Source organism: Neolamprologus multifasciatus, chromosome 7 (genome assembly GCF_963576455.1).
Source record: "Neolamprologus multifasciatus chromosome 7, fNeoMul1.2, whole genome shotgun sequence".
NCBI classification, from domain to species: Eukaryota; Metazoa; Chordata; class Actinopteri; order Cichliformes; family Cichlidae; genus Neolamprologus; species Neolamprologus multifasciatus.
The window spans coordinates 22,818,529-22,846,094 of record NC_140445.1 but is presented as its reverse complement, the minus strand read 5'-3'; the positions used below and the strand labels follow the sequence as shown (position 1 = coordinate 22,846,094).

General features: G+C 41.3%; 1 protein-coding gene and 1 long non-coding RNA gene across 4 annotated transcripts; both read left to right on the top strand.

Moving 5' to 3' along the window:
• Window positions 1-79: 79 nt before the first annotated feature.
• On the top strand, window positions 80-9,985 carry LOC146514243 (uncharacterized). The gene is made up of 3 exons (XR_014875161.1): window positions 80-4,218; window positions 4,409-4,556; window positions 4,687-9,985. It is a non-coding gene; the product is annotated as an uncharacterized LOC146514243 (long non-coding RNA).
• A 6,742-nt stretch (window positions 9,986-16,727) lies between these two features.
• Window positions 16,728-26,642, top strand: pax8 (paired box 8). Of its 3 annotated transcripts, none has more exons than XM_085166993.1 (12): window positions 16,728-17,010; window positions 18,845-18,998; window positions 20,621-20,762; window positions 20,894-21,091; window positions 21,240-21,316; window positions 21,496-21,621; window positions 22,427-22,602; window positions 22,682-22,802; window positions 23,034-23,288; window positions 23,500-23,601; window positions 24,736-24,825; window positions 25,592-26,642. In XM_085166993.1, the coding sequence occupies exons 2-12, from the start codon at window positions 18,977-18,979 to the stop codon at window positions 25,660-25,662; spliced, it is 1,380 nt and encodes a 459-aa protein (XP_085023119.1). In that variant the 5' UTR covers window positions 16,728-17,010; window positions 18,845-18,976; the 3' UTR covers window positions 25,663-26,642. The 3 variants fall into 3 exon arrangements, with proteins under 3 accessions (XP_085023119.1, XP_085023118.1, XP_085023120.1); XM_085166992.1 differs by having other exon boundaries at window positions 20,597-20,762; XM_085166994.1 differs by lacking the exon at window positions 23,034-23,288 and having other exon boundaries at window positions 20,597-20,762.
• Window positions 26,643-27,566: the final 924 nt, after the last annotated feature.

Here is a 27,566-nt window from a genome sequence, read left to right as displayed (position 1 = left end):
CTGGGCCCCGGTGCTTTTATGAACATGAGGCATTTCCTCTGAAAACACTGCTTTGAGGGGGGGGGGGGGGGGGGGGGGGGGATAAAAGCATTTTATTATTATTTTTTTTTTACGGCAGTCACAAAAAACCTCAACAAAGTGACTTTAAGAAGGTGACACTGTATGATTCCAGGAGCTTAAAGAGCTTTTCACAGTTTGAGGAATAATTAGATAAACAGATCTTTACTTGTTTTAATTCACTTTCACAGGAAATCACTAAAACCGTAAACCAGTCTAGTCCGATAGATAATAACATGGGTAAACTGAAGAGCATGAATCAATAACCCGCTGACCGGTCTCGTTCTCGTCAGTAGTTTGAGGTCAAAGGTTATACTCTTGACCCCTCACTGACCCTTGCACTGGGAGGAAATAACACTTTCCCTCGTCTTCCCCTGATTAACTGATTGCCCTTATCATTTAACGGATCTGGTCCAATTTTCTCTCCGTGTCGCTGCCCTCCCTCCTCCCCTTGCACGCTGTCTTGTCCCTCCCCGGCGTTCATAATTTGACTTTTTATCACCTCCTGCTGAAAGGGAGACCCGGCTCCATCCGTCATTACAGCACACGCTGACAGCTCCTCACACATGCCTGGATTTTTACATTTGACTCAATCCAGGGGCTTACTTTACTGTAACCGATTCAATATTTCTCAAATGAGCCGGCCGATCTGTATACACGCCACAGTGGATGGGATGATCTATGGCATCGCCTTAATAGATTTCCCAGGCCTCATAGCCAGGCTAGTTTAGGGGAAAAAGCCATAATCTGTGCAATAAAAACATGATTATTCATGTGAATTGCTTGATAATTTACGTTACTCGCGTGTTCCCAGACATTAAACTAAAATGTGTGTGTGTGTGTTTGTGTGCACACACTCATAATTGTCACTGTCTCTAATTTCTTATCCACTAACTAGTTTCATGAAGTGATTAAAACTTTTGAAGTGTATGGGTATGTATAAAACAGTATGTTATGAAATTTGCTATGAAATTTCAGTTTATTTTATTTGGATAACCCAATATCACACTAAAGACTATTCTTATAGAGTTCAAAGGGCTTCACAGGCACAAAAACATATCAGGAACTGAGGTTCCAGCAACTCATCAGACATATATAAATACACATGCACCCCTAAACACACATTCATATAGTAATAATGCTATCACAACAAAGAGAAAAATATAAACCTTAGAAGTAAGTTATGCATATGGTCTTATCTGCCAGATTACTTAATGTGGCTGAACTCAGATAGTATGGCTGTATAGTGGTATTATTATAATTATTAAGCCTAAGCTCTTGTTTAATGTCAGATTAAAAAAGGTATGTCGTTACCAAATTCTTGAAATTATCTGTAAAGTTTGCCTCCTTAATTTTTCAAGGAATGTTGTTCCAGAGATGTTGTTTATACAAACTAGGAAAGTAGCATCCCCAATTTTTTGATCGCTAATAATTTCACAGTGGAGGATCTAAGATAGCAAGTCGGGACAAAGAGTCACAGACATTCAGAGATATTAGAAGGTTCAAGACCATTAAGGATTTTATATGCAGTATAAATAAGAGTATTTTTAAAATCGGTTCTGTATGATACTGGAGGCGAGTATAGCTCTGCTAAAACTGGACTAATGTGTTCTCTGTTATAGCATAGCTGTGCATCATCTGTGCTAATCTGGTAACAAATTTCATGCTGGCTGATAAGTTTGCCAAGTATCAGAATGTTTAAGGACAAAAGTAAGGGACCCAGATAGCTTCCCTGGGGAACTCCACAGGAAAAATGAGTGCTTGATACCTGATCTCCACAGCCAGTGAAACATTTCCTATCTGTGATGTCTGATCTAAACCATTCAGGAACGTTAGAATTCAACAACTATCAGAAAAGCCAACCCACTGCTTGAGATGGAGATTAGAGAGTTTATGATCAATTGTGTCAAAATCTGCATGTGAGTTGAATAAAGTAAGGATTTTATTAGCATTGAAAGCCCGTCCTAAAAAAGGTTTGACTTTAGCCTGTATTATTTAAGTGTCCAAGCTTGGCTTCTTTAAAAGAGATTTAACTATGTTTTTTTAAAAGGAGAGGGGAAAGTAACCTTGTGCAATCAAATGAAGGGGTAAGCATCATGAAACAAATATGTTTTTGAGGACTAAGAAATACGTAAAACAGTGGAAAAGTCCTTTCTAAATGTACACTTTTGTCATTCTTTCACATACATATTTTAAGAAATTTGTTTGTGGTATTCACATAATCATCAAGTTAGGCTAACAGTGAGCTAACTGCTATTATTTGGTCAGCAAGCCTAAAGGGTTTTTGGCTAACTTTGACATAAAATTATGATATTTTAGGTATTTCTATTCCAATTCAATTTTTTTTTATTCTGATTCAAGTAAGTTTTTATTTTTGGCATTTATAAACAGTAAAAGTTACATCTGGCATTTAACTGGTACTGACTAAATACAAAGATACAGCTAATTTCATTATAGACTAATATCTTTCTTTGCTTACATGAAATAACTTGACTTAGTTATAACTCATGTGCATTTTACTACCTGTTATTACGTTATAGCTAATTGTTGATGAACAGTTTACTCATTGCTTTTGAATGACTTTGGAAGGCCAGCGTTCCAGTAACAGCAAAGGAAACAAATATGTTATTCCACAAGCAGGAGGAAGCAGTGCCCTTAACTAGTCTGCTGGGTTTGAGCATGTAAAAGCTACTTCAAGTAGCCTAGTTGGCTACCTTGTCAAGTGTCATAGCGAAAGACATGTTGACAGTCATTGTAGGATCATCAGAGAGACAGAGTAACTGGATTCTGAATATGTGGAAGAGGAACAATTTTTTTTTTGAGGACCAATAAGGTAAATTATAAAACTAGCAATAAGTTGTGTTTTTTTTCTCACAGCGGATGACATTTTTTTTATTAACGTTAGCTTGCTAGCGCTAATGGCTGTTACAGGGATAATATCATACTGGCTGATATTTGGCGGTAACTACGAGCTATCTTTACTGCTTTCTCTTCAGTGCCCCCCAAAAAAGTTTTCACTGCTCCCGTATAAAGTGAAAAGTCAACAAATTTGAAATGTAGCTTTGCTGAAGTTTACACTATGAATGCAGTTTGGCCCTCCTGGTGTCTGCAGCAGAGAAATAATTGCAAATAAAGGCAGTAGTCACAGTGATAGCTCCAAAGGTAGCTCTAAATGAAATTTAGTTATTGTAATAACTTTGGGTGATTAATTGAAGGACATATTTGACTTTAAGATTTGAAGCTTGAATTAAAATAGAATTCTATAGTTAAATTTACATGGCTGATAAGTCACTTCCTTGTTATTATATTCAACTTGCACAGAACAATTCAGCTTAAATGTTCTTGTCAAATATGTAAAGGCATAAAAAGATGTAGTCACATCTTTTGTTTTTGATTTTGTTTTTATTTCTATGTTGATATTTTGACCCAAGTATTGTACAGTATCTAAGAATTAAAATTCCTATGTGTACAAGGAGGAACTAACCCATGTAAAGATTGTGTTGTCATAAATCTGTGGGTTTCAAAAATTCAGTTATCTATTGACTAACTGTTACCTGTACTTACATATACGTCATGGAGTTTAAACCTCAATTTGAGGTATTATTCTTTTATGTGTAAGACGATGTCATACTCCACCTAAACACCTTAATAAACTTTATACAAATAAAATGTTAAACCTAAATAGAGCCGAGAACAGAGGTATACTGAATTGCCGGCATTTATTATTAAAGGACAACAGGCCCTGAAAAACAAAATGGAAAATAAATTAATTAATTCATTTTGGTGCTCACGTCTGTGGAGCTAAGAAGAGACAGATGTAGTTCAATAATATTTCACTGAATTGAGGACAACACCTTATTTTAAATAAATATAACAAAACCAAACCATCCTCCTTCTTCTCTCTATCTTACATAAAAGCCCTCTGACTAACATAACAAAATATATAAAAGCAGGAGAGTGAAGGTTAACAAAATATTTGCATTTTTAAGTCATATAAACTCACTTTGACCACAGTTTGCAGTTAGTGGATTATTAACGTTTCTTAGTCTTGTACTTGATTTGTGGTTTGTTGTTTTATAAACCAGATGTGACAGCAGTGTGCACCCATTTACTGCGAGGCCTCCCTGGTGATGATCCATCCTACTAATATCTACAACACTGGTAAGTTTTTATTAAAGGAGGGCACAGAGCTGTGTCGAAATTTGCTTTGCGTTTAAGGACATCGACAAAGCATTAGATGATGAAATTAATGCAGATTATTTATTATATACACATAAATTCAGAATAAAGATGGACATCAGCTATATACCAACTTTTACACATCTTTTGTTTCTTTCATTTTTTTGTAAAGCACTTCAGGATTTCTGACAGGAGGAGAGACACCAGCACAAAGAGGAGCTGGGAAAGCACTGATTCACAGCTGACCTCGTTCATAGAGAGAAGAGTGATGTAACCTACCTCAGTTACTGGACACAGCCTGATTTATAACAACTGAAATGGTAAAGTAGTACTTAATCACAGCATTTTCCTGGCTCCTTAATTTCTTTTTAACTTCTTTATATTTCTTTCAAGCTAATAATTGATCATGCCTAACTGCATCTCCCTGTTATGACATTCTTGTATTTGCAGGTTTGTGACAGTCATGACACCTGGGCACGAGTATCTGTTGGGGTGCTGGCTTTCCTCGATTAAGCTGTGCCTCTCTGTCCCATCGCCACTTTAATCCAGTGTCTGCTGACGTTCTTATCAAGGGAGGTATTTTAACGGTTTCAAGAACTTACCTCAAACTTTTTGGGCTCCTTTATACCTGATCTACCTTGAAAAACACCTTCAGCTTCATTCAGAGACTCATTCAGACTTAAATCTTATCTCCAAACTTTTATAAATCAAAGCTTTTAGAGTTAGGTGTAATGGAATAAAAGTCTGGAGCAGCACACGTGAAACCAAAGTGTGCTTTCTGACTTTTTTTAATATCTAAACAATTACACCTCTTGCGGGCTAAACCTGTTTTCAGTACCTTGTGCCTCATGTATAAATTATGTTACCCCAAAATCTTTTGAAAGCAATCCGTTTCATGCTTTTACTAAGATTGGCACGTTGGAGTGCACATTGCAAGATCTAGGTTATTACTGATGCACAAACGATCCCCCAGTAGGAACGCAAACGTTAGCTATAGCTAAGTTGAAATGTAGCAGCAGCCGGTGCAGCCAGTGCTCGATTAAATTTGGCAAAGCGAGAACAAATGGCTTCGTGTAGCATTTTCAAAGATACCTTATCTTTAAATAAGGTATCTTTCCGAAGCGCCTATTATAAAAACATTTCGGAAGAGCGCCTAAGGAGAGGTGTGTATTTGTGCTCAGAGGTCTCCTCTGTGTGACAGAGTGAGAGAGAGTGTGTGCCGGAGAGAGGGGAAAGGGAAATATTGTTTGTGTTTTTATTCTGTTTATATCTCGCTGTATTTTTATGTCCTACACTCAAGCTTTGCAAGCAGCAGAGAGGCTGGAAAAAAAACGAGGGAGAGTAAGAGAGTATTCTCAATTTCCTTCTAAAAAGAAAATTCATTTGCAGTTGCTAATGTAATGTCATCGTTGTGTTTACTGAGCGTGGATGATGTATAGGGGATGTTGCATTGAGTGAGACTGCTTAATGATGCATAGAATTAAGTCTGTGGCTTTCAGCTGAGCTCCCCTCTCTCCCTCTCTCTTTCTCTTCCTCTCATACACTCCTCTCCCTCTTCCTCCCTCCCCTTCTCTCTCACACACTCACTGACTCCCTGCTTCCTCTTTCCTTCCCTTCCTTTCACCTCTCTTTTCGTTTAATCCCCACCCCCACCCCCCTCCTCCTCCTCCTCCTCCTCCTCCTCACCACACCAGCCTCTCTCTTTCCCTCTCACGCAGGCTGTCTTGGACTGTTGGCCACACGTTGCTCTGTGTACTGTTGCCTAACTCCATCAATCACCACGAAGGGAGAGGAAGGGAGCGTGTGGAGGGAGGGTGATAAAAGAATAAAAATAAGATATGGCTGAGGAAAAAAAATGAGCGAGATGAAAACAGACATTGTACAGGAACAGCTTTAGGAAGCTGGAGGGGAAGTGAGTAAACGAGTGGGAAGAACACCTCGATACATTTAATGATCCACCGAGAGCGCCGACAGTCCAAATAAGTGCTTGAAAACTGCGAGAATATATGGACGTAATTGTGTTATTTCTGGCTCTCGCTATGATGATCCTCTGCTGGGATCTGAGGCAATAAAGAAAATGATGATTATGATGATCTCATTTCAGCACTTATGTTATTACCTGAGCCAGATGACTACCTGAGTGGGAAGGCCTGCCGCTGTGGAGGAGTGCAAGACACAGGAATAAAGAGGATTTTTTAGTATTTAAACTGGTGTTTTCCATCTGCTGATATTTACATCGGTTTATTACGATATAGGTGCTCGATGTATATATGTTGGAAGTAGCTTTAGTTGAGGATTGCAGATTTAACATCTTTGTATGTTGATCCTGCAGACATCTGTGGCATTTGGAGCTTTGCTAAGATGTCTAGATAACAGGGGTCAGCAGTCACCAAAGTCACCTTTAAGATAAAATGATGACCTTTTTACAAGCAAGTAGACATTTACAGTTAATTTATGAGAATTTTTATATCTTCTGTAGTTTTCAATGAAAACCCGCAAAAATTTAGACGTGTCTTTGGCTTGGCGGTGGAGGGGGAGGTCAGAGATTTAAAACAACAAAGCTACATGTGAAGAACCATCAAAGGGCGCGCAAAGCCACCGGATATAATCCAAGAGCAACATAATTTAGTGTTTGCTAAGTTTAGGAGCCAAAAGTTTTGTATGTGCCTAATCTAACATACAGTAGGTATCTAAAAAATGTGAGGTAGTTATAAAAAAACGTTTTTCTTTGGTGATTGTGGTTAAGTTTCACTTTATTTATTAAATTATTTTGTAGTTTTTGGGAGTTATATTTCTACTTGAGTTGAGCTTTTTTCCTTTTATTTGGTTGTCAGAGAATTTATTTTGCTTTTCTTTGTCACTGTGGCTTCAGTAATTACTCACCAAGCCCTGTAAAAGTGTCACTACATGTGATCAGATGAAAAGGGAGCAAGAGATAGAGGTAGAGATAATGTTGTTTTCCTAGTTGTAGAAACAAAACCTCATGTGAGAGCATGTAGTAGAAGCCCCTTTTTTGAATTACCCAGCATAAGAAAGAATAACGTCTGTGCACACTGTCTTAAAAAAAATAAGTGTCAGCTCATTCAAACGCTGGCTGCTGTGAGTTTTACTCAGAGATGACTTAAATTGTAGTTTATGGGAAAAAATTACAATAGTTACACTAGTGACAGTGATGGGAAATGAAGTTAAAACAAAAATCCAGTGAAAGTTTTCAAAGTTTAAATCCTAGAAGCTGTTAAAATTATGTTTGTAAAAGAGCTGGTGAGAAATGTTAAAACTTTAATGATGTTTTTAAGAGAAAAACGTGATTGTCAAGACTACGGACACTTTTCTGTAGTTTTCTCTGAGTTAACCAGTCATGTGATTACTGTGCAAAACATTCAGCATGTTTTCAAAAAAAATTGTTATTTATTTTATTTATTTATTTTTAAAAATGTAATCTTAAATTGAACTCAATTACAGTCACTGGCCACTACATTAGGTACACCTGTTTAACCGCTTGCTATCTCAAACATTTAATCAGCCAATGGCACACCAGCTATTCCATGCAGACATGGTCAGGATGACACGCTGTAGTTCAAACTGAATGGAGAAACTCACACTTTAAGTGAATTTAAACCTTGGATCGTGGTTGATGCCAGACAGGCTGGTCTGAGTGGTTCACAAACTGGTGATCCACTGGGATTTCCCCATGTAAACATCTCCCAGGTTCAGTCTGAAAAAGAGAACATATCCAGTCAGCGGCAGTTCTCTGGGTAAAAATGCCTTGATGATACCAGAGGTCAGAGGAAAGACCAGACTGCTTCGGGCTGATAGGAAGGCACAAAGCTCAAGTAACCACTCATTACAACCAAGGTATGCAGAAGAGCATCTCTGAATGCACACCACATCCAGCCTAAAGCAAATGGGCTACAGCAGCAGAAGACCACACTGACGGCTGAGCCTGTTAGTTAAGAACAGGAAACTGAGGCTGAAATTCACACAGGTACTACAGAAGATTTAAAAGACATTGCCTGGTCTGATGAGTCTGCAGTGACATTCAGGTGGTAGGAAAAAAAGTTAGCATATAAAACATCAAAACACAGATCCATCCTGGTTTATATGAGAAGTTCGGGCTGGGATATTTTCTAGGCACACATGGGACCTCTTAGTACCAACTGGGGATCCGCCACAGTGTACCTGCCGACCATGATGACCACAGTGTACCCATCTTCTGATTGCTGCTTCCAGTGAAGATCATAGAGAAGATGTGGTGGAACAGGAGATTCACATCATGTATGTGAAACTGGCAAATCTGCGGTAGCTGTGTGACAATATGGACCAAAATCTCAGAAAAATGTTTCCGGCAACATGTTGAATCTCTGCAATAAGAATTAAGGCAGCTCTGAAGGCAAAAGGACATCTAAGCTGAACTATTTTTTGCTATATTTTTTGAGGGGGTGTTTATTTAGTACAACATACAATAATAATCAGAGACCTCGATGTGATATGTTGTTATCATCCAATTTTTTGGCAGCATTTTGAGAACTCCTACACTGCAAAGTCAGGTAGAGAGTCGCCCCCACCCACCTTTTCATCCAGCACCTGTGGGGTGAATCAGAGCTGTGACTGAGAGACAAACTTCTCTCACAACATCAGTGAGCAGCCCCGCTAATACACTTTTGACAGAGAATGCATTTTTCTTGGGAATTGTTCCCAGGAGGAGACTGAAGCCTGTTAGCGGCACAATCCTGATATGAAGTGTCCAGTATTCAGATATGGGTGTGCTGCTTAGGTCAAATGATCTCATGTCACAAAGTTAGCTTATTCCAAAACATATAAAACCTTTTCTTTTTTTGCTTGTTGATTTTGCACTTTCTTACTCACACCGTGCCACTTCATCTCTCTCTTTCTCTTCTCTCTCTCTCTCTCCCTCGCTTTCACTCACTCCATTGCTCTACTGTGATCCAGCTGTCCACCCCCATTCATCATCCCGCCACTCTCCCCCACACAGAATTATTATTTCTTTGATGTGTTACCAGTTGAAAACAAATCCATTTTTCTGGCCATCAATTTATCATTTGGAATGGGGAGTCACACTTGAGTTGTAGGGGCAGCCACATTTTCCCAATTCCAACTTGGACTGGAAAGCTATGTGTGTTTGTTTGTGTTCATGATCGAGTGTGTATATATGAACATGAAAGCCATGTATCCTGTTGTAATCAGAGCTGAGATGCAGCATGAGGGAAATCAGAGGTAAATAGAAATGATGGGATGAAATAGAGGAAGTAGCTGTTTGGATAAAAGAGAGAGACGAGAGAGAGAGAAAGTGAGAGAGGGGGCTTCCCTCTTCCTGTCGTCCTCCTTCACCTAACGTCTGTGATAATTTATCACTCCTCCTAGCTTGGCTGACAAACTATTTGCAGGAAAATGAGTTTTTCCGCCACGGATTTGTCCTCTGGGAATAGAAAGGGGAGCTGCTGTGGTTTTATTCCATCACACACACACACATACGCACACATATCCAGATGTAGGGTTTTTCATGCACGCACACACTCTCACGCGTGCACTCTGAGGTCTCCAGTATTTATTGGGGGGAGGGGGAGGTGGTTAAGATAAATGAGGTAAATTAATAGAGTCACTGAGGGAAAAGATCCGCTTCCACACCAGCAGATCCGCAACTGACACACAAAAGATAAGCACACGCACCACCGCTGTCCCACCCTCATATCCTTCCCTCTGTTTCCCCCACCCTCGTACACCTACCAAGCCCCCCCACCCCCCCAAGCTCTCCCTCACTTGGCTCTCCAGTCCCCCTGATCCCTCGTTTGCCCTCCCACAGATGACAAATGTAACACTCAGACAAACAGCGATCATTGCCGTACAGCATAATGTCAGCTTATATCAACACTGGGACAAAAGCAAATATCACAGCATCAACACTGCATTACAAGCACCGTGTATGGGTGTGCGTGTGCGTGCATGTGTGCGTGCATGTGTGCGCGTGCACCGTTATTACAGCAGCTGGCCCGGGTCACTGGATTCCAATCTCACTTTCAACCTCATCAACCAAGATATCGACAGTGTGCTTGACAGAGAATTACACGACAGTAAAGGCCTAATTACATTGCTATTACCCTGGGCTATTCATAATAGTCAAACACAACGCATCAGTTGGACATCGCCGCTGTAAATCTACAGGCACACAGTCTGTCTCTCTTAATGCCTGTTAGTATTATGACATTCGCTTTTCTTTCACTTTATTGGCAGCTGACAACAGGTAATATACCAAAATCAGAGATACCAGGATACTGCAGGATGAATATCCCACTTTGCCCCATGTCTACAGTAATTTTTATGTCCTGCTGAACCTGTTTACCATTAAGCCATCATGCTGCGTGGGATTTCTGTCTGCCTGCACTGACAGCACACTTGAACCTCTTATTTTAGCTGCTCACGCTCTGTTCAATATGCCAAACTTATAAGGCATAATCAGCCGACCTAAAGTAGCAAAGCAGCTAAATTGCTAAATAATGTCACAAATTATATATGGATCTACTTCTTTTTAGGTGAGGTGGTTTGGTGTTATGTGTACTCTACAGTGTCCTCTGTCCTTTATCACACCCAACACAGACCAACCAGTGGGAGCCTTCTTCTTGTTAAAACAGAGTTTTTCCTTCCTACTGTTGCCAAGTGCTTGGTCACTGGGTGTCATGTGATTGTTGGGTTTCTTGCTATTACTGTAGGGTCTTTACCTTACAATATAAAGCGCCTTGTGGTGACTGTTGTTGTGAACTGGCACTATATTAATTGAATTGAATTGAATTGAATTGAATTGAATTGAATTGAATTGAATTGAATTGAATTGAATTGAATTGAATCATTCCTGTGCCACATCTTGATGGACAAAAGGGATTTAAAACATTTGTGACTCATTAAATTAGTGAGTATTTAAAATTAGTGAGTATTTAAACGTTTCTGCAGTGATTGCTTGAGGTTGGCTACAAATCCAAGTCTCTATGGACTCCCATGCTAAATGAAAACATAATTATGTTTACAGCCTAGTTTAAAAAAAAACATCAGTTTTCCCTTTAGGGTAACAGTAGAGAGGTAAACTTTTATTATTTTTATTAAATTTGCCCATGAAATTGTATATAATAAAGGAAGTGTTTGCTTTGGTGACAGATAGGTGCAATTTTGTCCTGTTCAGCGTTTTTTTTTGTACCCTAGTAAACATTGCTTTTAGGTTTTCTTCTGAGCACATTTTGTTACTGGTGAAAATATGCACAGCCCTTAATGTCATAATTAATACAAATGATCCTTGACGACCAAGCTGGCTATCCAGATATGTTTAAGTTCCAGTTTAACAAAACCAGGATGACTAGGCTTGTCCAGATACCCTGTGCAGCTGCTCTTACGCGCAGCATCCATGAGTCTAAGGCATGCTCACAGTATACAGCTATGATCCTGTTCATCATGTGCATCATTTTTAGTTTAGCTTGGTAACATGCTAGCATTTCCTAATCAGCCATGAACATGAAACTCAGCTGAGGCTGGAAGAATCTGAAACTGACACCGTGATGGACGGTGCTGCACTAATGTGGAGAGCAGATCGCCAACGTTAATACAATTCATGCTGAGAGGCAACATCGTGTCTGCTTCAAATCCACACAAAAATGGTAACCTTAAACATCCCGTATAACACTCCTTTTTAATCCATTCGTGACAGTCAGGTTGTATTTGTAGAAACCTAGCAACTTAACTGGAGCTATAAAATCATTCTCCAAGGACACTTCGCAGGGATACTATTGGTTAAAAAGGGAAATAGGAAACTAACTTTTTCTCCTTGGCAGTTTTGCACAGCACAAGTTCTTCTCTTAAGTGACCCCAATGTGCCATGTTCCTGTTGTCACGTTTCTTCAGCAAGTTCATCAGAAGCAGGAAGTAATAAGGCACTAATCCAGAGGATGACACAAAGTGCTTTATTTTTCTTGATTTTTCATTTGCTTCACATTCTTTGATATTTTCTGCGTTGTGGCTACATAGCACTCCAAGGATAACGAGGCTCTTTTACTTTACGTACGATCAGCTCTGCGGTCTCACTCTTTTTTTCTTGCAAGGAGAGCACCTGAGTTCCCCTGAGGACACTCGGCTCCACACCCCTTCAACTGTTGCAGCCAATTGCCAGCTTTGTGATGCACGTCTCCTTGGTAATCTCTTCTGAGTGACAGGTATGAAGACAAGGTCCACCAGCTGCTATGATCAAAGTCTCCTTCTTTTACCCAGGGAGTGCTGTTGTCAGTTTGTGGCCTGTATCACCCACCCTCCTGCTTTGTGTAAATTATTAAGGAAATAACTGCACGTTTTAATAAGTTCCTCCACTTTTATGTTGTTTTAGGGGGGGAAGAAAGAAAAATACTGGAGAAAAAGACTCAGAGGAAATTAAAAACTTGATGGTGATAGGTCATGAAAGTGAAAGTTCCTATCTGACCACCGGTCCAAGTTGCATGTGGGCTAAACACAGCTCAACATTACGTCCGAGCCAAGCCCCTCTGCTGCTAATGGCTATTACTGCCAGCACGCTATTGTACGTCTCACAATAGCAATCATGCTGGGATTTTGTGTGGAGCTTGCTGGCAACAGTTATTAGCCCTCCGAAAGAAACTTAAAAGGGGAATCAGTCAAGAGAAGAACAAGAAGATTTGGGGTCCCAAGTTGTGTGGGGTGATGGCGGCGGTGGTGGTGGTGATGGAGGGGGTCAGCAGGGTGGAAGGGGGTGAGGTCAGAGGGTAACAGCAAAGCGGAAATGGGGAGGAACAAGGGAGAACAATGGACAGGGATGAACTAAGACAGACAAAGCTGGAGGGAAGGTGGACAGTGCACAAAACACAGGAAGATGGGAAGAAAAAGATGACAGAATGAGGGGAGCTACAACAGATGGTAAAGGCTGGTTGGAGAGAGAGAGAGGAGGCACTGAAAAGCTGCTGGCAACACATGCATCACGAGAGTAACAGCAAGGAAGGAAGGCTTGACACCTAAACATGTCTGGATGCCATATGGTAACATATAGGCTACACTGTAGATCACTAAGGTTCACATGTCTGGAGCTTTGTGGGCAAAGTGTGAATCAAACTCCTCCCCAATGAATCTGTACTTCTATGAACCCTCTCATGGCCCCAGTGACACACCTGAGGAGCTTCAGCTTAACAGAATAAGCCATCAAGTCCGAATTTGAGTGAATAAACATTTCATTATAACAGAAATACTTCTTATGTAAGCAGCAGTTATATTTTCTTCAAGCGTTTATCAGTGTGAGAAGCCCCTTGTACATAAGATTAGGGTAGAAAATGTATGTTTTAGAAGTTGTGCGCTAAAATCGTTGCCCTAATGGGATCATCAATACTGAGATGTTTCTCCAGCTATTATGGCCTAATTATGTGGCTCATCTCGACTCGCTGACCGCAAAGAGACAAGCGCCCACCGGGCTTAGATTTATTAAAGTTGTCATTAAGTGGATGTTTTTTTTTCTTCCTTTCCCATTTATCTTTACGGGAGCGCGCAGAAGCACAGAAGGCGATTTCTCGGCGCGTGCACAATGAGACGGACACCCGCACACTTCTGCTTAATCTGAGTGAGAGAGTCTGAGCTGTTAAATATTTGTGGAAACTTTGTTGTGTGTGCGCGTGCGTGCGTGCGTGTTTTGATGAAATGACGAAATCGAGCTCGTGCCCAGGCGGACTGTGCGTCCTTGGCATTCGGCGGCTCCTTGCACACCTGATTTATCCCGTGCTACCCACCCTCCTTTTCATGACATATTTTAGCGTTGAGACCAGGTTTATCACCTGAATAACCTGGAGATCGTTTCCAGGTCCAATTTTCTTCACAAACTCTAGGATATAAAGGAAATATAAAGAGGATAGTTGAGGATGATTTCCTATTGCTGGAGTCGGAAATGCTCGCTCTGGCTGACCTTTTACCCCCAACTTTTGTTGCCACCTGTAGCCGCAGGTCACCAGGTTTCTTACAGGGACACACACTTTACTCAGGGAAATCAGTCCGGAGATACACAACAAACACGACACACCCGGAGAAAAATAAAATAGTCCTATAAGTGGAACTTTTCTTTTGTCGTGAGTGCGCCTCTTAATTTTTAACCCAAACAGACCGAGCTGCTCTTGAGCCCCCCCCTTGCGTGTGTTCCACTGAACATTTTCTGCACGTTTCAGAGACTTCCCACAGTTATCGCTCAGGGTAAATAAGTACACTTTTTCTAAATTGGCCAGCAGAGCAATCAAGAGGGAAAACGATGAGTTCCAGTGACATGAAAACTGAACGAGGAAGCAGAGAGTGGCTTAAAAGTCTGCCAACAAGCCTTTAGCGAGTCTTTATGAATAACGATTTAACATTTGTTCACTTTGGGGATATATGAGGGGTGATGTGAAATTCATACAAGTGCACATCTTGTCTGGCGAGGATTGCATTTGGATAGCCTTGCAGTTATAACACTTATTCAAAATGAACACAGTAAATCCAGCCTAATGCGCCAGTCTGCGTGTAAATAGAGTTTTAGCAGTGATCTTGTTTTATCTTGTAAACAGACTGGATTTAGTACGTTAATTACACAAATACAACCTTTTGATGAGCTGTTTATAAAGTAAAGCCAAATCTTCTTCTTGTACAATAAAGTATATTATATTTTTCTATAATATTTTTACACCTAAATGCGCAATAATTCAAACTGAATTTATAGTTTAAGAGAAAACATTTGGATTGTAAATCTTGGACCATCGCATTCATTTCTCTCCTCTTACATCTTCCATGCGAATTTATGTTTTTCAGTAATTTATGTTTTCAAATAAAACGCAAAACTTTTGTGTTTTTATGCTTTTTAATGATATCTTACAGCCTCAACTTTGACATTCTCCGGCTGGGGAAAAATTAAGGTTAAGAAACTTTTGACATATTTAACAGTAACTTTATGTCGGTCTTCCTGCGTTCGGAGAGGCCGGTGGATTTTGGGGCGTGTATGAATTTCGCCCCTTGGCAAATGGAGTCGTATAATTAAAGGCTATTTTAATTCAAAGTATGATCGCGATAGATACCAATCGTTGAGTTTTAATCCCTTGTTAAACTCTCGGTAACCTCTCTGTCCCTCTCTCCCTCTCTTCTCTGCCACCTCTCCCTTCAGGCACTTGTCATTTTCTCTGCGCTCCGATCACTTTACAGAGGACTGTTTCTGCTTTCAGCTAATACTACGATTCCTTTAATGTGCTGGCGTTTGTGTTTATTTTAAAACACTCGACCCTTTGTCCAGCAACGGCTCTGACCTGACCATGTGCAGTGGCAGAGCTTTTCAAAGACGACGGATGAACGATTTCCAGAGCGCAAAGTTGATTCTTTCTTTCTTTCCCAGATCGTATTCTTTTAAGTCCATATGACCGAGTAAAGCCACTTGAATATGAGACAGACGACACGGTGCCATTGGTGTCTCTTATTAGAGGTGTTGTGTTTGTTTTACAGGCTCATGAGAACAACGTTTAACAGCGTCTTAAACTCACCGGGATCCTGACACCCTGCTGTCACATCACGCACACGCAGGGGCCTGCTGCAAGTACGGTGCAGAAAGTCAAACCAAGAACTACTTTTTTTTTTCAACTACACAAAACCACTACGTGGACACACTGAGGCACGGATGCGTTCTTTTCATAAAAGCTGGAAAAAGCTCAAATGCAAAAAAAACCTCTTTAGTGTCTTGGAGCTTATTTCAGAAGCCCCTCTGTCTCCTGTGTGAGCCAAAAAATGTTATTTTTTCTCATCATATTTAGTTGTTTTTTTTTGTTTTTATTCTAATGCTGTATGCAACCAGTAAAATGTTTACCTTGTATCGTTTTTTAAAGACACGCAGGCTAATATTTGTTGTTAAATATGAAGGAAGAGAACAACATTTAAAAATAAGATATAGAGGAAGTACAACAAAAAGATTAGGACCAGAGGTTTATTTAATTTTCGTGTTTTTATTTATTATATATTTATTTATTATTCGCGGAGTATTTTATTTTGGTAAAGACTAATTATTTGAATTGTTATTACTGTTATTTTTTGGTTAAACTATATTTATATAAATAACGTGATTCTTCATTGGTTGCGAAGATTAATTTGTTTCCCCCAATTTAATTTGGACATAAAAGTCTCTCCTGCTGACCTGAGAGTATTTTCCACCTTTCATTTTCTGCTCTTTGTTCCGTTTAAAAAAAAAAGTTTTGCAAAACATTTTTCAGTGGGACTCAATGGGATCCTCCAGAGTCGCCTGTCAGGGAGGCATCGCAGCATATCGTGTGGAAGTCGGGCCCGGTGTCACACGCCGGTTCACCGTCTAATCAAAGCGGGGCTGTCGCTGGAGGTGAATAGAAACAAGCCGCCTCCTGACAAGTGTTTCCGTACATTCACTCAGGGGGTGTGATGCCATCAGATCCCGCGGTCAGTCATCCTGTCCCACTTTTTCCCCCTCTCCTCCTCAAAAAAACAAACAAACCAAAAACCAATCCAAAACACACCTCCTCCATCCTCCTCGTCCAATGGCTGCAGTGCTCCATCCTCTGCGCAGCCCTGCTGGATAAAACCTGAGTCAGTGCCGACTGCGCACACGACGCAACACAACGCAGCACAACAGCGGTCCATCCTCCTCCAACGCGGCTCGGACGCACACCACCAGAGATTGTTTGGATAATATCAGAATATTTGCTGTGGAACATTTTTTATGATTATCGCTGTTATTTCGAGCTCCTGCGTGGAAAGGTAAGCCCTCTTCTAAAGTGAACATGTTTTCTGTGTGATCTGTCATGTCTGAATGAGAACGTTAGACAATCCTGACAACACGGAGAGAAATCACTCCGCAAAATGCTGCGAGACAGAGCTCAGGGTTTAACGCTGTTCCCGTGAAAGAGGGAGAGAAAACGTTATCTAAAGAATTTAATTAAAGTTGAAAAATGTGCGCAGAAAAAAAACAAAGAGTGTGTCTGTTTTGTTTTTTTGTTTTGCGCAAAAACAGATGAATAATTCTTATTAATTTTCCAAAGTGCATTGATTTCTTAAAATAAATAAGTAAATCGTTCCTCCTAAAATAAAAGGCACCCCCATCACAGTCAATGATACATTCATTAACGCAAACTGTCTTGTTTTTATGCTAAATTTGGAATTGTGAGCAAAACAGCGAGGCCTTCAATTTCTGCTTGAAATCACGTTTTCCACTGAACATTTATAACCGTCGTTAATACAAGCGATCGATAACAGCGGGCAGCTTATTAAATTAATAATTACACAGTTTTAGTCATGATACATTCACGTCCAAACGTAAAAGTTAGCCCGCTGTGGATCATCTCTGTGTACCGGCTCTTTATTTGGCCTGATCGAAGTAAATTAAATAAAACACACTTGATTTAATTTTACATTAGAGTCATGTCATATTAGTTTAAATGCTTTTAAAAATTTCTTCACCAGCTACCTCCAATTTCCATTATTAATAATCATCTAGAAGTTCGATTATTTTTTTTAAACTGTCACACATTTTTCAGGTTTCAAAATATTACATGTTTCTAATTGCTAACAAAAATAAGTAAAATAAAGTAAAATAAAGTAAGTACTTACCAAAAAAGATGAAAAAAGTAGATAATTGTCACTGGTTTGTTCAGCGACATTAAAAGAGTGTTTTTCAGTTAATAATAAATGAATTAGTATCAGGTAAATTAGACCTGGGCATGCCCTGTAGGTTGGATTATTACTACCTGGGATGTTAAAGTTATTGCAGGTCAACTGAACTGAATCAGGCTGTCCAGGTGTCCTGTCCGTCATTTAAAACTGCCTCCCAGCAGGTCATGACAACATGAAACCAGCAGCGGCTTTATTGACTTTTGATCCACTTCTGCTTACCTGCTTTTTTAGGACGGGCGTCATATCGTTTCTTTTTTTTTTTTTCTTCCCTCGTTACTCATAAATTACCACTTGATGTTTTTGCTCGTTTTCGTGAGAATTTCACGGAGCTGAAAAGTCCTTCAGTGTACAGCAGCTGAACAGATGAAGCCTGTAGACAAGACACACACACACACACACACACACACACACACACACACACACACACACACACACACACACACACACACAGCCAAAAACAACTGCCAGCTAATCGTTATACAGACCTGCGTGTCCTTAAGCCGAGAAATGATAACACATTATTATTTTTCATCTCTCTAGCTGGCCTCTCACTTTAACACATCCAACGTGAAGTCCTGTAATTTCAGCTCCATGTCTCGTAGAGACTGCTGCCATGATGTTTACCTCGGCTTTCATTCGGTACTGACTGCATATACATAAATGTATCGCTATAATAAACAAATCATCGCTATAATAAGACAAATCAAATACAGTCTTTATAATGCCATAAAGAATATGGCCTAAATCTCCTGCAGACTGTTCAATCATCACACCGTAGCCCACCAGCACAAGCAGGTGGGCCACAGGTAGACCTAACGGTGTGAGATGAACGCGCAGAGAGGAAACGTTTGTTTAGTAGGAGTTCAGAGGCCTCACAGATATGACCAGCAGCCAGTTTCACAAACACCTTGATGTCCTGCAGCTCGAAGTCGGTGGGAGAACACTCATGCCAGACCAGGCAGGGGTAGGAGTATAAACACACTTTAACCGGGTCAGCGTGGAGGAGGAGAGCGTCACGTTCAGCTGGTGGAGCAACAATCACAAACTCAGGGATATGTCCAGTAACACCGGGAGAGGTAAATACTGAGATGTGTTCTTCTATGAAGACCGTGGACTATCTATCTATCTATCTATCTATCTATCTATCTATCTATCTATCTATCTATCTATCTATCTATCTATCTATCTATCTATCTATCTATCTATCTATCTATCTATCTATCTATCTATGCTTTGTTTTTCTGTGTGTGCGTGGCGTCAGTGCGCCATGCGCGTTCACGCACTACCCCCCTGTCCGCCTCGGGGCCGCTCCGCTTTAATATCCTGCAGGTTGATGAAGCTTGGCAGGGAGATTTTTTTCCACACTCGGCTGGCAGCGTTAATAGAGGCTGCCCTCCCTCCATGCCTCGGCCTCGTCCGGCCGCTGTTTGATGTGGAAATGAAAGCTGGGGGGAAAAAAGAGAAAAGGCTGAGAGAAACGAGCGACTCAATGGGGTTAAATTAAAAGCAATGGTGTTCTTGCAGAGTCACCACCGTGCAAGCCTTTAGAGAAGACATGGAGGATATGCCGGGGCGAAGCAGGGGAGCACTTTGTGCGTAATTTGTAGTAAATGCGCGCAGAAAATCCGCTTCATGTGCATTCAAAATGAAAAAAAAAAAATCACGTTGTTGTAGAACTCCAGTCACATTTCTGTAGTGTAAAAAACAATACATATACATATTTTTTATATGTGCCAGAGAACAGATATTAAACTTTAATAATTCATGTGAACAGATGCTTCTCAAAAACAGGCTGGAAACGCATAAAAATAATAAAAACTAAGTATAGACAATCCGATTTTTTCTTTTTTTTACTTGAACTTCACAGTTTAAAATGTTAACCCCCCCCCCCCCCCCCCCCACCTCGCCCCTTCACTGAGTGACATGTTCTCCTGAAATGTAAAATAACATTAGTCACTGTCACTGAAGCCAACTGAGCCTCAAATTAGCGGCCTATAAATGGGAACTGTGAGGAGAAAAGCCTGAAGGTGTTATTTATAAGGAGGCGATTAGCCAGTGGGATCATCAAAGAACCATTAGTTTTTCCAGAATGCGCATTTCTGTTTGTTTCCAGTGTTAAACACAAAAGCAATTTCACACCCAAAATAACTGAAGTTTTGATCAATATCAGCTTTTTTCCTATTTATAAAACGTTTAAACACACAACAAGATTCCAGAAAAGACGGACGCTAACCACATCCAAGTATCAAAAGGTCTCACTAACCCCCACTCACTGCCATCTTGTTTATTATCTAAATCTAAAACATCAGTCTTGCTTTAGGGATAAATTCTGTTTACTTTAGATAAATGAAATATGCCCGATTCTGCAAAATATAGCACTAACATTTAATAATTAGTATTTTTTATTTCTTTTAATTATTTTTATGTTATATTTTAAGTAAAATATAAATAGATTAAAACACTGAGTAAAGTTCTGGTATGAATCTGTAAAATCTGTGTGTGTGAACTTTTAGATCATTTATTTCCATGCAAACAGCTTTTATGGAGTTAACCTGGATAAATGATGTGTGAATCAGCAGGTGTGATTCAATCAACATGCATGTGTGCGTGTGTGCAGACAGGTGCACGTGAGTTCCATGACATTTATAAGTGTTCATCCCCCCTCCTCCCCCAGGTCATGGGGGTCTTAACCAACTAGGTGGAATGTTTGTTAATGGACGCCCGCTTCCGGAGGTGATCCGGCAACGCATTGTGGACATGGCCCATCAGGGGGTTCGGCCTTGTGACATCTCCCGGCAGCTTCGAGTCAGCCACGGCTGCGTCAGCAAGATCCTGGGACGGTGAGTCCTCAACTTCCTGTTAATTGTTCCTGTTAATGAGAGTCTCGAGAGTTGAGAGGTTGCTTAATCATCAGGAGCACTTTTATGTCCTGTGTAAACTTTCCACTTACAAAATCAGCTTTCCCTTCCAGCTACTATGAGACAGGCAGCATCAAGCCCGGTGTGATTGGCGGCTCCAAGCCCAAAGTGGCCACTCCTAAGGTTGTGGAGAAGATCGCTGAGTACAAGAGGCAGAATCCCACCATGTTCGCCTGGGAAATCAGAGACAGGCTGCTGGCGGAGGGAGTGTGTGACAGTGACACAGTGCCCAGCGTGAGCTCCATTAACAGGTGCCAAACTGAATTATGAATGAAATCATGTAAGCCGGGGTTCAGGTGGTTAAACAGTGTGCTGCCTTGGTTTTGCCTTTGTGTGTGTGTGTGTGGTATAATTAGTGGGAATGCTTTAATCCATTAAAAATTGTTGTTTTTGTTCCAGAATAATCCGAACGAAGGTCCAGCAGCCATTTAACCTTCCTCTGGATGGAAAAGGCCTGAGTCCAGGGCAAACTTTGAGTAAGTCTGCACCATTTCTGAACACATGCACGACAACAAGGGATGCTGGAAAGGATTAGGATTAAATACATTGCTCTGCAAGATTAAACTCGGGGCCCTCGTCACATCAGCAGCAAAGAGCTGCGCAGTATTGTTGTCTCAGATCTGTCTTTGTTGTTCTCTCTTTCTCTCGCTCTCAGTCCCCAGTTCTGCGGTCACCCCTCCAGAATCCCCGCAGTCGGACTCTTTGGGTTCAACTTACTCCATCAGTGGCTTGCTGGGTATTCCTCAACCCAACGGCGAAGGCAAAAGGAGCCACGATGACAGTAAGAAATCAATCTAGCAAACAAAACACCACAATCTGAAGCTGATTCATAAGAAAGACTGGGTTACTGCCCACTATCCTTAACAATACTGAGAAAACAAAGGCAAATATGGCTGGAAAAACTTGTTTCTAGGCTTTCTGCAGGCATGCACTCTAAAACTTTTAACGATGAAAACAAGTATGGCTCTCCCAGCTGCTTTATTTAATCATTAATCTGACCTTGTTTCCTGTAAGAACACTTTCCTGTTGCAAGGGTATAACAGGCCAAAAGTTGTCCCTCGAACGGAAATTCAGCTTTACTTTATTAAGGTTTGCAAGGTCCTGTGCACAACAGGGCACGCTTAACACCAATCACTGTGACACAGCAGCTTCTGTCCTGTTCTTCAGCATTTAGACAGATTTCAGTTTTTCCTCTAATAACTAAAAAGCTGACGTCTTTCAGGGACACAGGCAATCAAGTCGTTGATATCAGTGTAATCATTTGTTAGCGGTGATTTATGGCCTGCTTTAGTATTTTTAATGTTGTGATTTCTAATAAATTCAAAGAAGTAGTAAGAGAGCGCAGACTTGGGATGGAGCTCTGAGGGACGCAGATGGCCACAAAGAACTACAAACCAGTTAATTAAGATTAGAGCCACTTAGGAACTGTGCCAAAGAGACAAGCTCTTTAGCTCTTTAGTTTTCAAATAATTGAAGGGGCCAAAATCTTCTCAGAGGACATTTAAAGACCTTCAAGATAAAATTACTGTTTGCCAGTTTAACATGAAGCTTTCCTCCTCCTCTATCCTCCTCGTTGCCTCTCACAGGTGATCAGGAGAGCTGTCGGCACAGCGTGGACTCTCAGGGGAGCGGAGGCATCCCGAGGAAACAGATGAGAGTGGATCACTTCCCCACAGCCTCGCAACATCTGGACTGCGGCTTCGATCGTCATCACTATCCTCCGGATTCATTCGGATCGGCAGCAAACAGCAAAACCGAGCAGGTACTGACCGTTTGGACTGAAAATCCTCCTTTCATTTTTTTACATGTGCACTTGTAACAGCAGCCTTTATCATCCTCAGACTCTGTACCCGCTGTCCCTCATCAACGGTAGCCTAGACGAAGCCAAGAGCAGCCTCTCATCATCCAGCTCTGCCATTGGACGAAATCTGTCGGCACACCAGAGCTACACCATGGTGACTGGTGAGACTCTTAATGCTGGATTATGCTCTTTGACCTCCATTAACCACAGGGCCCAGAACCCTCCACATGCTGACGCTCACTCTTTGTTCAGTTTTGGCATTTCACACAGTTCTTTTAGTCCTGCGTGTTTTTTCTTTTTTCACTTCCACCCATGTTCACCATTTGTTTTTGCTTTGTTTTGTTTTTTTATTTCCTTACCCACGCGCTGCACACTGGCTCTCGCCACCTCAGAGCCCGTACAGACCCTGCCACTTTGTCTAAAACAGGAAATGTCCCCAGAAGTGACCAGCACAACCCCCTCCCCAAACATGGCAGCCTGTAACCTGGCTTTTGTGGAGCTGCAGGCGCTGCAGAAACCCATTTCTGTCAGCAGCAGCAGCTGCAGCGGCAGCAGCAGCAGTTCCAACCATTTTCCCAACGCCTTCAACTCATTCTCCCATCATGCACCAGTGTACGGGCAATTCAGCAGTCAGTCTGTCATCTCAGGTAACGCAGCCATCCATCTCATCTCTGTTTACTTTTTGCTCATTCGTTTATTTTTTGGCATTTGAATGCTGCAGAAAGTTAAATGATAAACTGATCCTATCGTTTCAGCTTCAATTCAGTCTTTGCATCTTACACGTTTGTCCAGCACTAAACACCAATCTAAACATCCACCTCGGTGTTAAAGATGTGCGGCTTTTTTGTGTGCTTTCAGGGCGCGACATGGTGAGCTCCACCCTCCCTGGCTACCCACCTCACATCCCCTCCCCTGCTCAGACGGGATACTCTTCCTCTGCAATCACGGGAATGGTAGCAGGTAAGTAGCTGACCTGAAGGAATACGTTTTTTGTTTTAAAAATGGAAAAATGGAAAGACAAGTAGAAAGAAAGAGAGAGAAAGAGGAGGAAGGAAAGGAAACAGAAAGAAGGAGCAGGGCAGGATGGCGGCTTGTAGATTAACCAGGAGACGGGCTGAGTTAATGAGTAGTCTTGCCAGGGTGAACGAGCACAGGGGTGCACGTGAGCCCGATGGGGAGGGGTACAGGGAACTGGCTGGGGTTCCACCCTGCTGCCCACACCCCCTCACCCAGACACCTCTGACCACACATTGCCATGGGAACCAGGGGGCCCAGGAGGGAGATGCAATGGTTGTGGGTGGATGGGGCGTAAAGCTGGGAAGAGTAGAAGGTTTTTTTGTTGTTTTTTTTTACAGGGTGCGTGTGTGTGTGTCAAGATGCCTGCATGTGAGCAGAGAGAGAGAGTGTGTGTGTGTGTATGTGCATGTATGTGTGCGATCTGCCTTTTTTTTTTTATTTGAAGTCTGCCCTCCGAAGCGCGAAATGAGAGGGTCTGATTTATTATTTTTTCTGGTGGGCTCGCTGTGAGGAAGCGTTGATACACAATTACCGAGTTGGGGGGGGGGGGGGAGAGAGAGAGAGAGAGAGAGAGAGAGAGAGAGAGAGAGAGAGAGAGAGAGAGAGAGAAAAGGAGGAGGAGGTGGGGAGCTCAGGGATTCATTCCAGCCAACATAATTACCAATTAGATATTGGAATGTTTAAAAAAAAGAAGAAGAAGAAGAAGAAAAGAAAAATGGAAGAAAGAGGAGTTGCCAGACAGGAAGTGCAGGATGGAGAGAGGAGGAGGGCATTTCAGAGGGCAGAGGCTGAACGATGGAAGGGGCCTAAGCGCTGGAGAAAGAGGGCGTAAAGGCTAGCTGTGTGCACGCACCACTGGGCCGAGGGATTTTACCCTCAGCCATCCACCTGCACCACAGATTAATGGTTTACAGGCCGCACTAACTGTCGGTGAATTATGAGCTAAGGCTGAACAGATGCTGGCACTCAGACAAACAACCTGCCGAGCTCCTTGCAATGCTCCAGCTTGTTTCAGCTCGGAGCGTTTGGATTGTTTGCTCAACTTTATTTTTAAAATGTTCTTTTCCTTCTCTGCAGCAGGTGCAGACTACTCGGGTCAGTCCTACAGCCACTCGCCCTACACCTCGTACAGCGAAGCCTGGAGGTTCACCAACTCCAGCTTACTGGGTGAGTAACCGAGCACACGTAAGCCTAACCCCGTGAATATTTGTTACTAAGGCGGCGAACGTGTCCCCTGCGGAGCTTCTCCAGAATTCACAAACGGTTCACGAGAATTTTCTCTCTGACCTTATGATTCAGAAACATTTCACTCTGACTAGAATTTAATAGACGGCCTACCAGGAAGTGGTGCGCGTGACTCCTAATGCACTTTTTGACCCCCCTACCTTTCTTTAACATATTCATTTATCTTGGTAAAACTTTTGCTGTATTAAAAGCCACATCTGGACTGCAGACAAAACAATATAACATCAGACAACTGGTAAAACAACTTTTCATTAACTAATGAGCAAAAAGTCATCTAAACCTTTAACATTTCCATTTCTCGACACTGAAATGTACAGTAGCTTGAAATTTATTCATTTTTACCTCAAAGACAGCAGTGTATGCAGTATTTAGCTGAATTTGTATTGTTGTGTTGTTACTGCAGTTTTGTGGAGTGCAGGCAGGCATCTTGTAGTCTAATTGCTGGAGAAACTCGCTTTGCATTCTCATCTCATCACCAAATTTTATTAATTGACACAGAGGTGGAGGTTTGATGGCTGATTTTCTGCACTGCACCTTGTTTGAAACATACCCCAGCATCACTCATGCTTTTAGGGTTTTCGGGTCCCTCATTACGTGCAGGTCGCGATGGGCCTTCAGCCTCAAAGCACTCAGAGCCAAAGCTGTGACCACCAGCATCATCCAGCTCCATCTGTGTCTCCCCCCGCAGGCTCGCCCTATTACTACAGCTCGGCCTCCCGCACGGGCCCACCATCTGCAGCCGCCTACGACCACCTCTAGTCCTCGCTGCTCGCCTCAGTCCTGATGGGCCTCCACGCCACGGTAAAGACTGGAGACCTTACCATCAGCTGATCTGATGTGGACCGAGACACGCAGCTCTAAACTGGATGTGAACTCGAGACTTCTACTGATGACCCAGCAACACATTTTTTCTTTCCTTCTCGTCCTCTCACGGTCATCCTAAGCCTGCTCCTGTATTTATTTGCAGTCACAGACACCGTTTCCCAGGGTAGCTGTGACTCATGCACGTTTACACATTGCTAACCACGACCTCCTCCAGGGCTTGTTTCCACAGACTCCACGGGAGCATATTTTCAGTATGAATCTATTCAGCGCTGTTTCGGCCAAAGACTGTTTTCTTTCTTCTTCTTTTCTTTTCCTGGCACATCTGCAACTTGACTCCACTGATCCAGTGAATAAGGGATATGCAACTTCTTTGTATTGAACTATGCCTGCTTTGTTTACAACCTTTATTTTTTTTCTTTGTTTTTAAGAAGAGGGAAAAAAACTGAATCCTATCCTATCACCACGAATCAATTTCTATTCTTAATCTACTTGTATGCTTGCCTGCAAATTCAGTTTGTGATTATTATTATTTTATTTTTTGTTACTGTAAATTCTGATTTTTCTGTTGGGGGAAAAAAATCACAGTTACAGAAGAAAAGCCTTCATACGCCCCTCAAAGACAATTACATATCTGTCCAGCAATATGTACATAATGTAAATGAAGAATTACTTTATGGGGGAAGTGATGCAGTTTCACTAAGAGGGGAGGGGGTGATGATGATTTGGCCACTAAAAACCAACAAGGCTTGAAATACGTTTGTTTTTGCTTCAGTTAAATTGAGTTTGTTGTCATGCTGATGTTCTGATGTTTGGTAAAAACTGTGACTATTTTTTCTTATACTGTTATTAATATTATTGCAGATGTACATAATGAATTTCTAAAGAATTATTTTAATTAAAGCATGACAAATTTATGTGCTTTTTCCCTTTTTGCTTTCTCAATTCTCCAGAGCTCAATATATCAGGGAAATTTCGGTTATTATTATTATTATTATTATTATTGGTGACGTTATCGTTGACGCGATTTCGGTGAGCTGACCCCCCCCCCCCCCCCCCCCCCAACAAAAAAACAACAACAGAAAAAAAAAACCTGAAATGCTTTTTTTTTCTACTCAGCATTTTTTTTAAAGGACACAGTCAATGATCCCGAAAAACACGCGCATCTGTCTAATTTCTTTTTTTATTTTCTGCATCATGTACTTTTATTTGCAATTATTTCTTTCCTCTTTGCGGCCTCATTATAGAGCCGCCGTAACGAGGCCACGGTTCGGCGGTGCCGCGGCCCACCTGGTGCCACCACCACATCCACCTCCACGCGGGATACCGCGAGATTAATGGATAGGTCGGGGCGATTTTTTCCTTTTTTAAAAAATACATTTCTTTTTAAAATTTTTGATTATTTAGAAAAAACAAAACAAAAACCTAATATTAAAAATAATAAGACCAATAAAATAAATACATTTTAATTTTATTATTATTATTATTATGAAAATAAATGCGATAATAATGTTTTTTTTAATCTAACTTTTTTTGTTGTTGTTTTATTTGTAACTTAATATCAGAGTATTTCTTTGAAACCTGCTTTTGAACCTGATTGAACTCCTGTGTTGGATCTTCTGAGCTGCTCTTTACTCTCATTAGACCACCGCGATCACTGCAGTCGTTTTTTAGTTCACAAACTTCTGCACAGTTCATGGCCTAATTCATCTTTAAAGAAACCCTCAAGTCTAATTATGTAACTCCTCAATCAGTCTGCATGAAGGGTTTTCTCTGAGACAATCACCTGAAGTCCTCAGTCAGAGTGGGATCTGCTGATGAAGATCAGCCCTGACACGTTT

Coding starts and splice junctions, on each gene's coding strand:
- pax8 (XM_085166992.1), top strand. CDS start 18,977: ATGTCCAGTAACACCGGGAGAG. Junction 21,622..22,426: donor CAAAAGGAGCCACGATGACA/GTAAGAAATCAA, acceptor TGCCTCTCACAG/GTGATCAGGAGAGCTGTCGG. Junction 24,826..25,591: donor CACCAACTCCAGCTTACTGG/GTGAGTAACCGA, acceptor CTCCCCCCGCAG/GCTCGCCCTATTACTACAGC.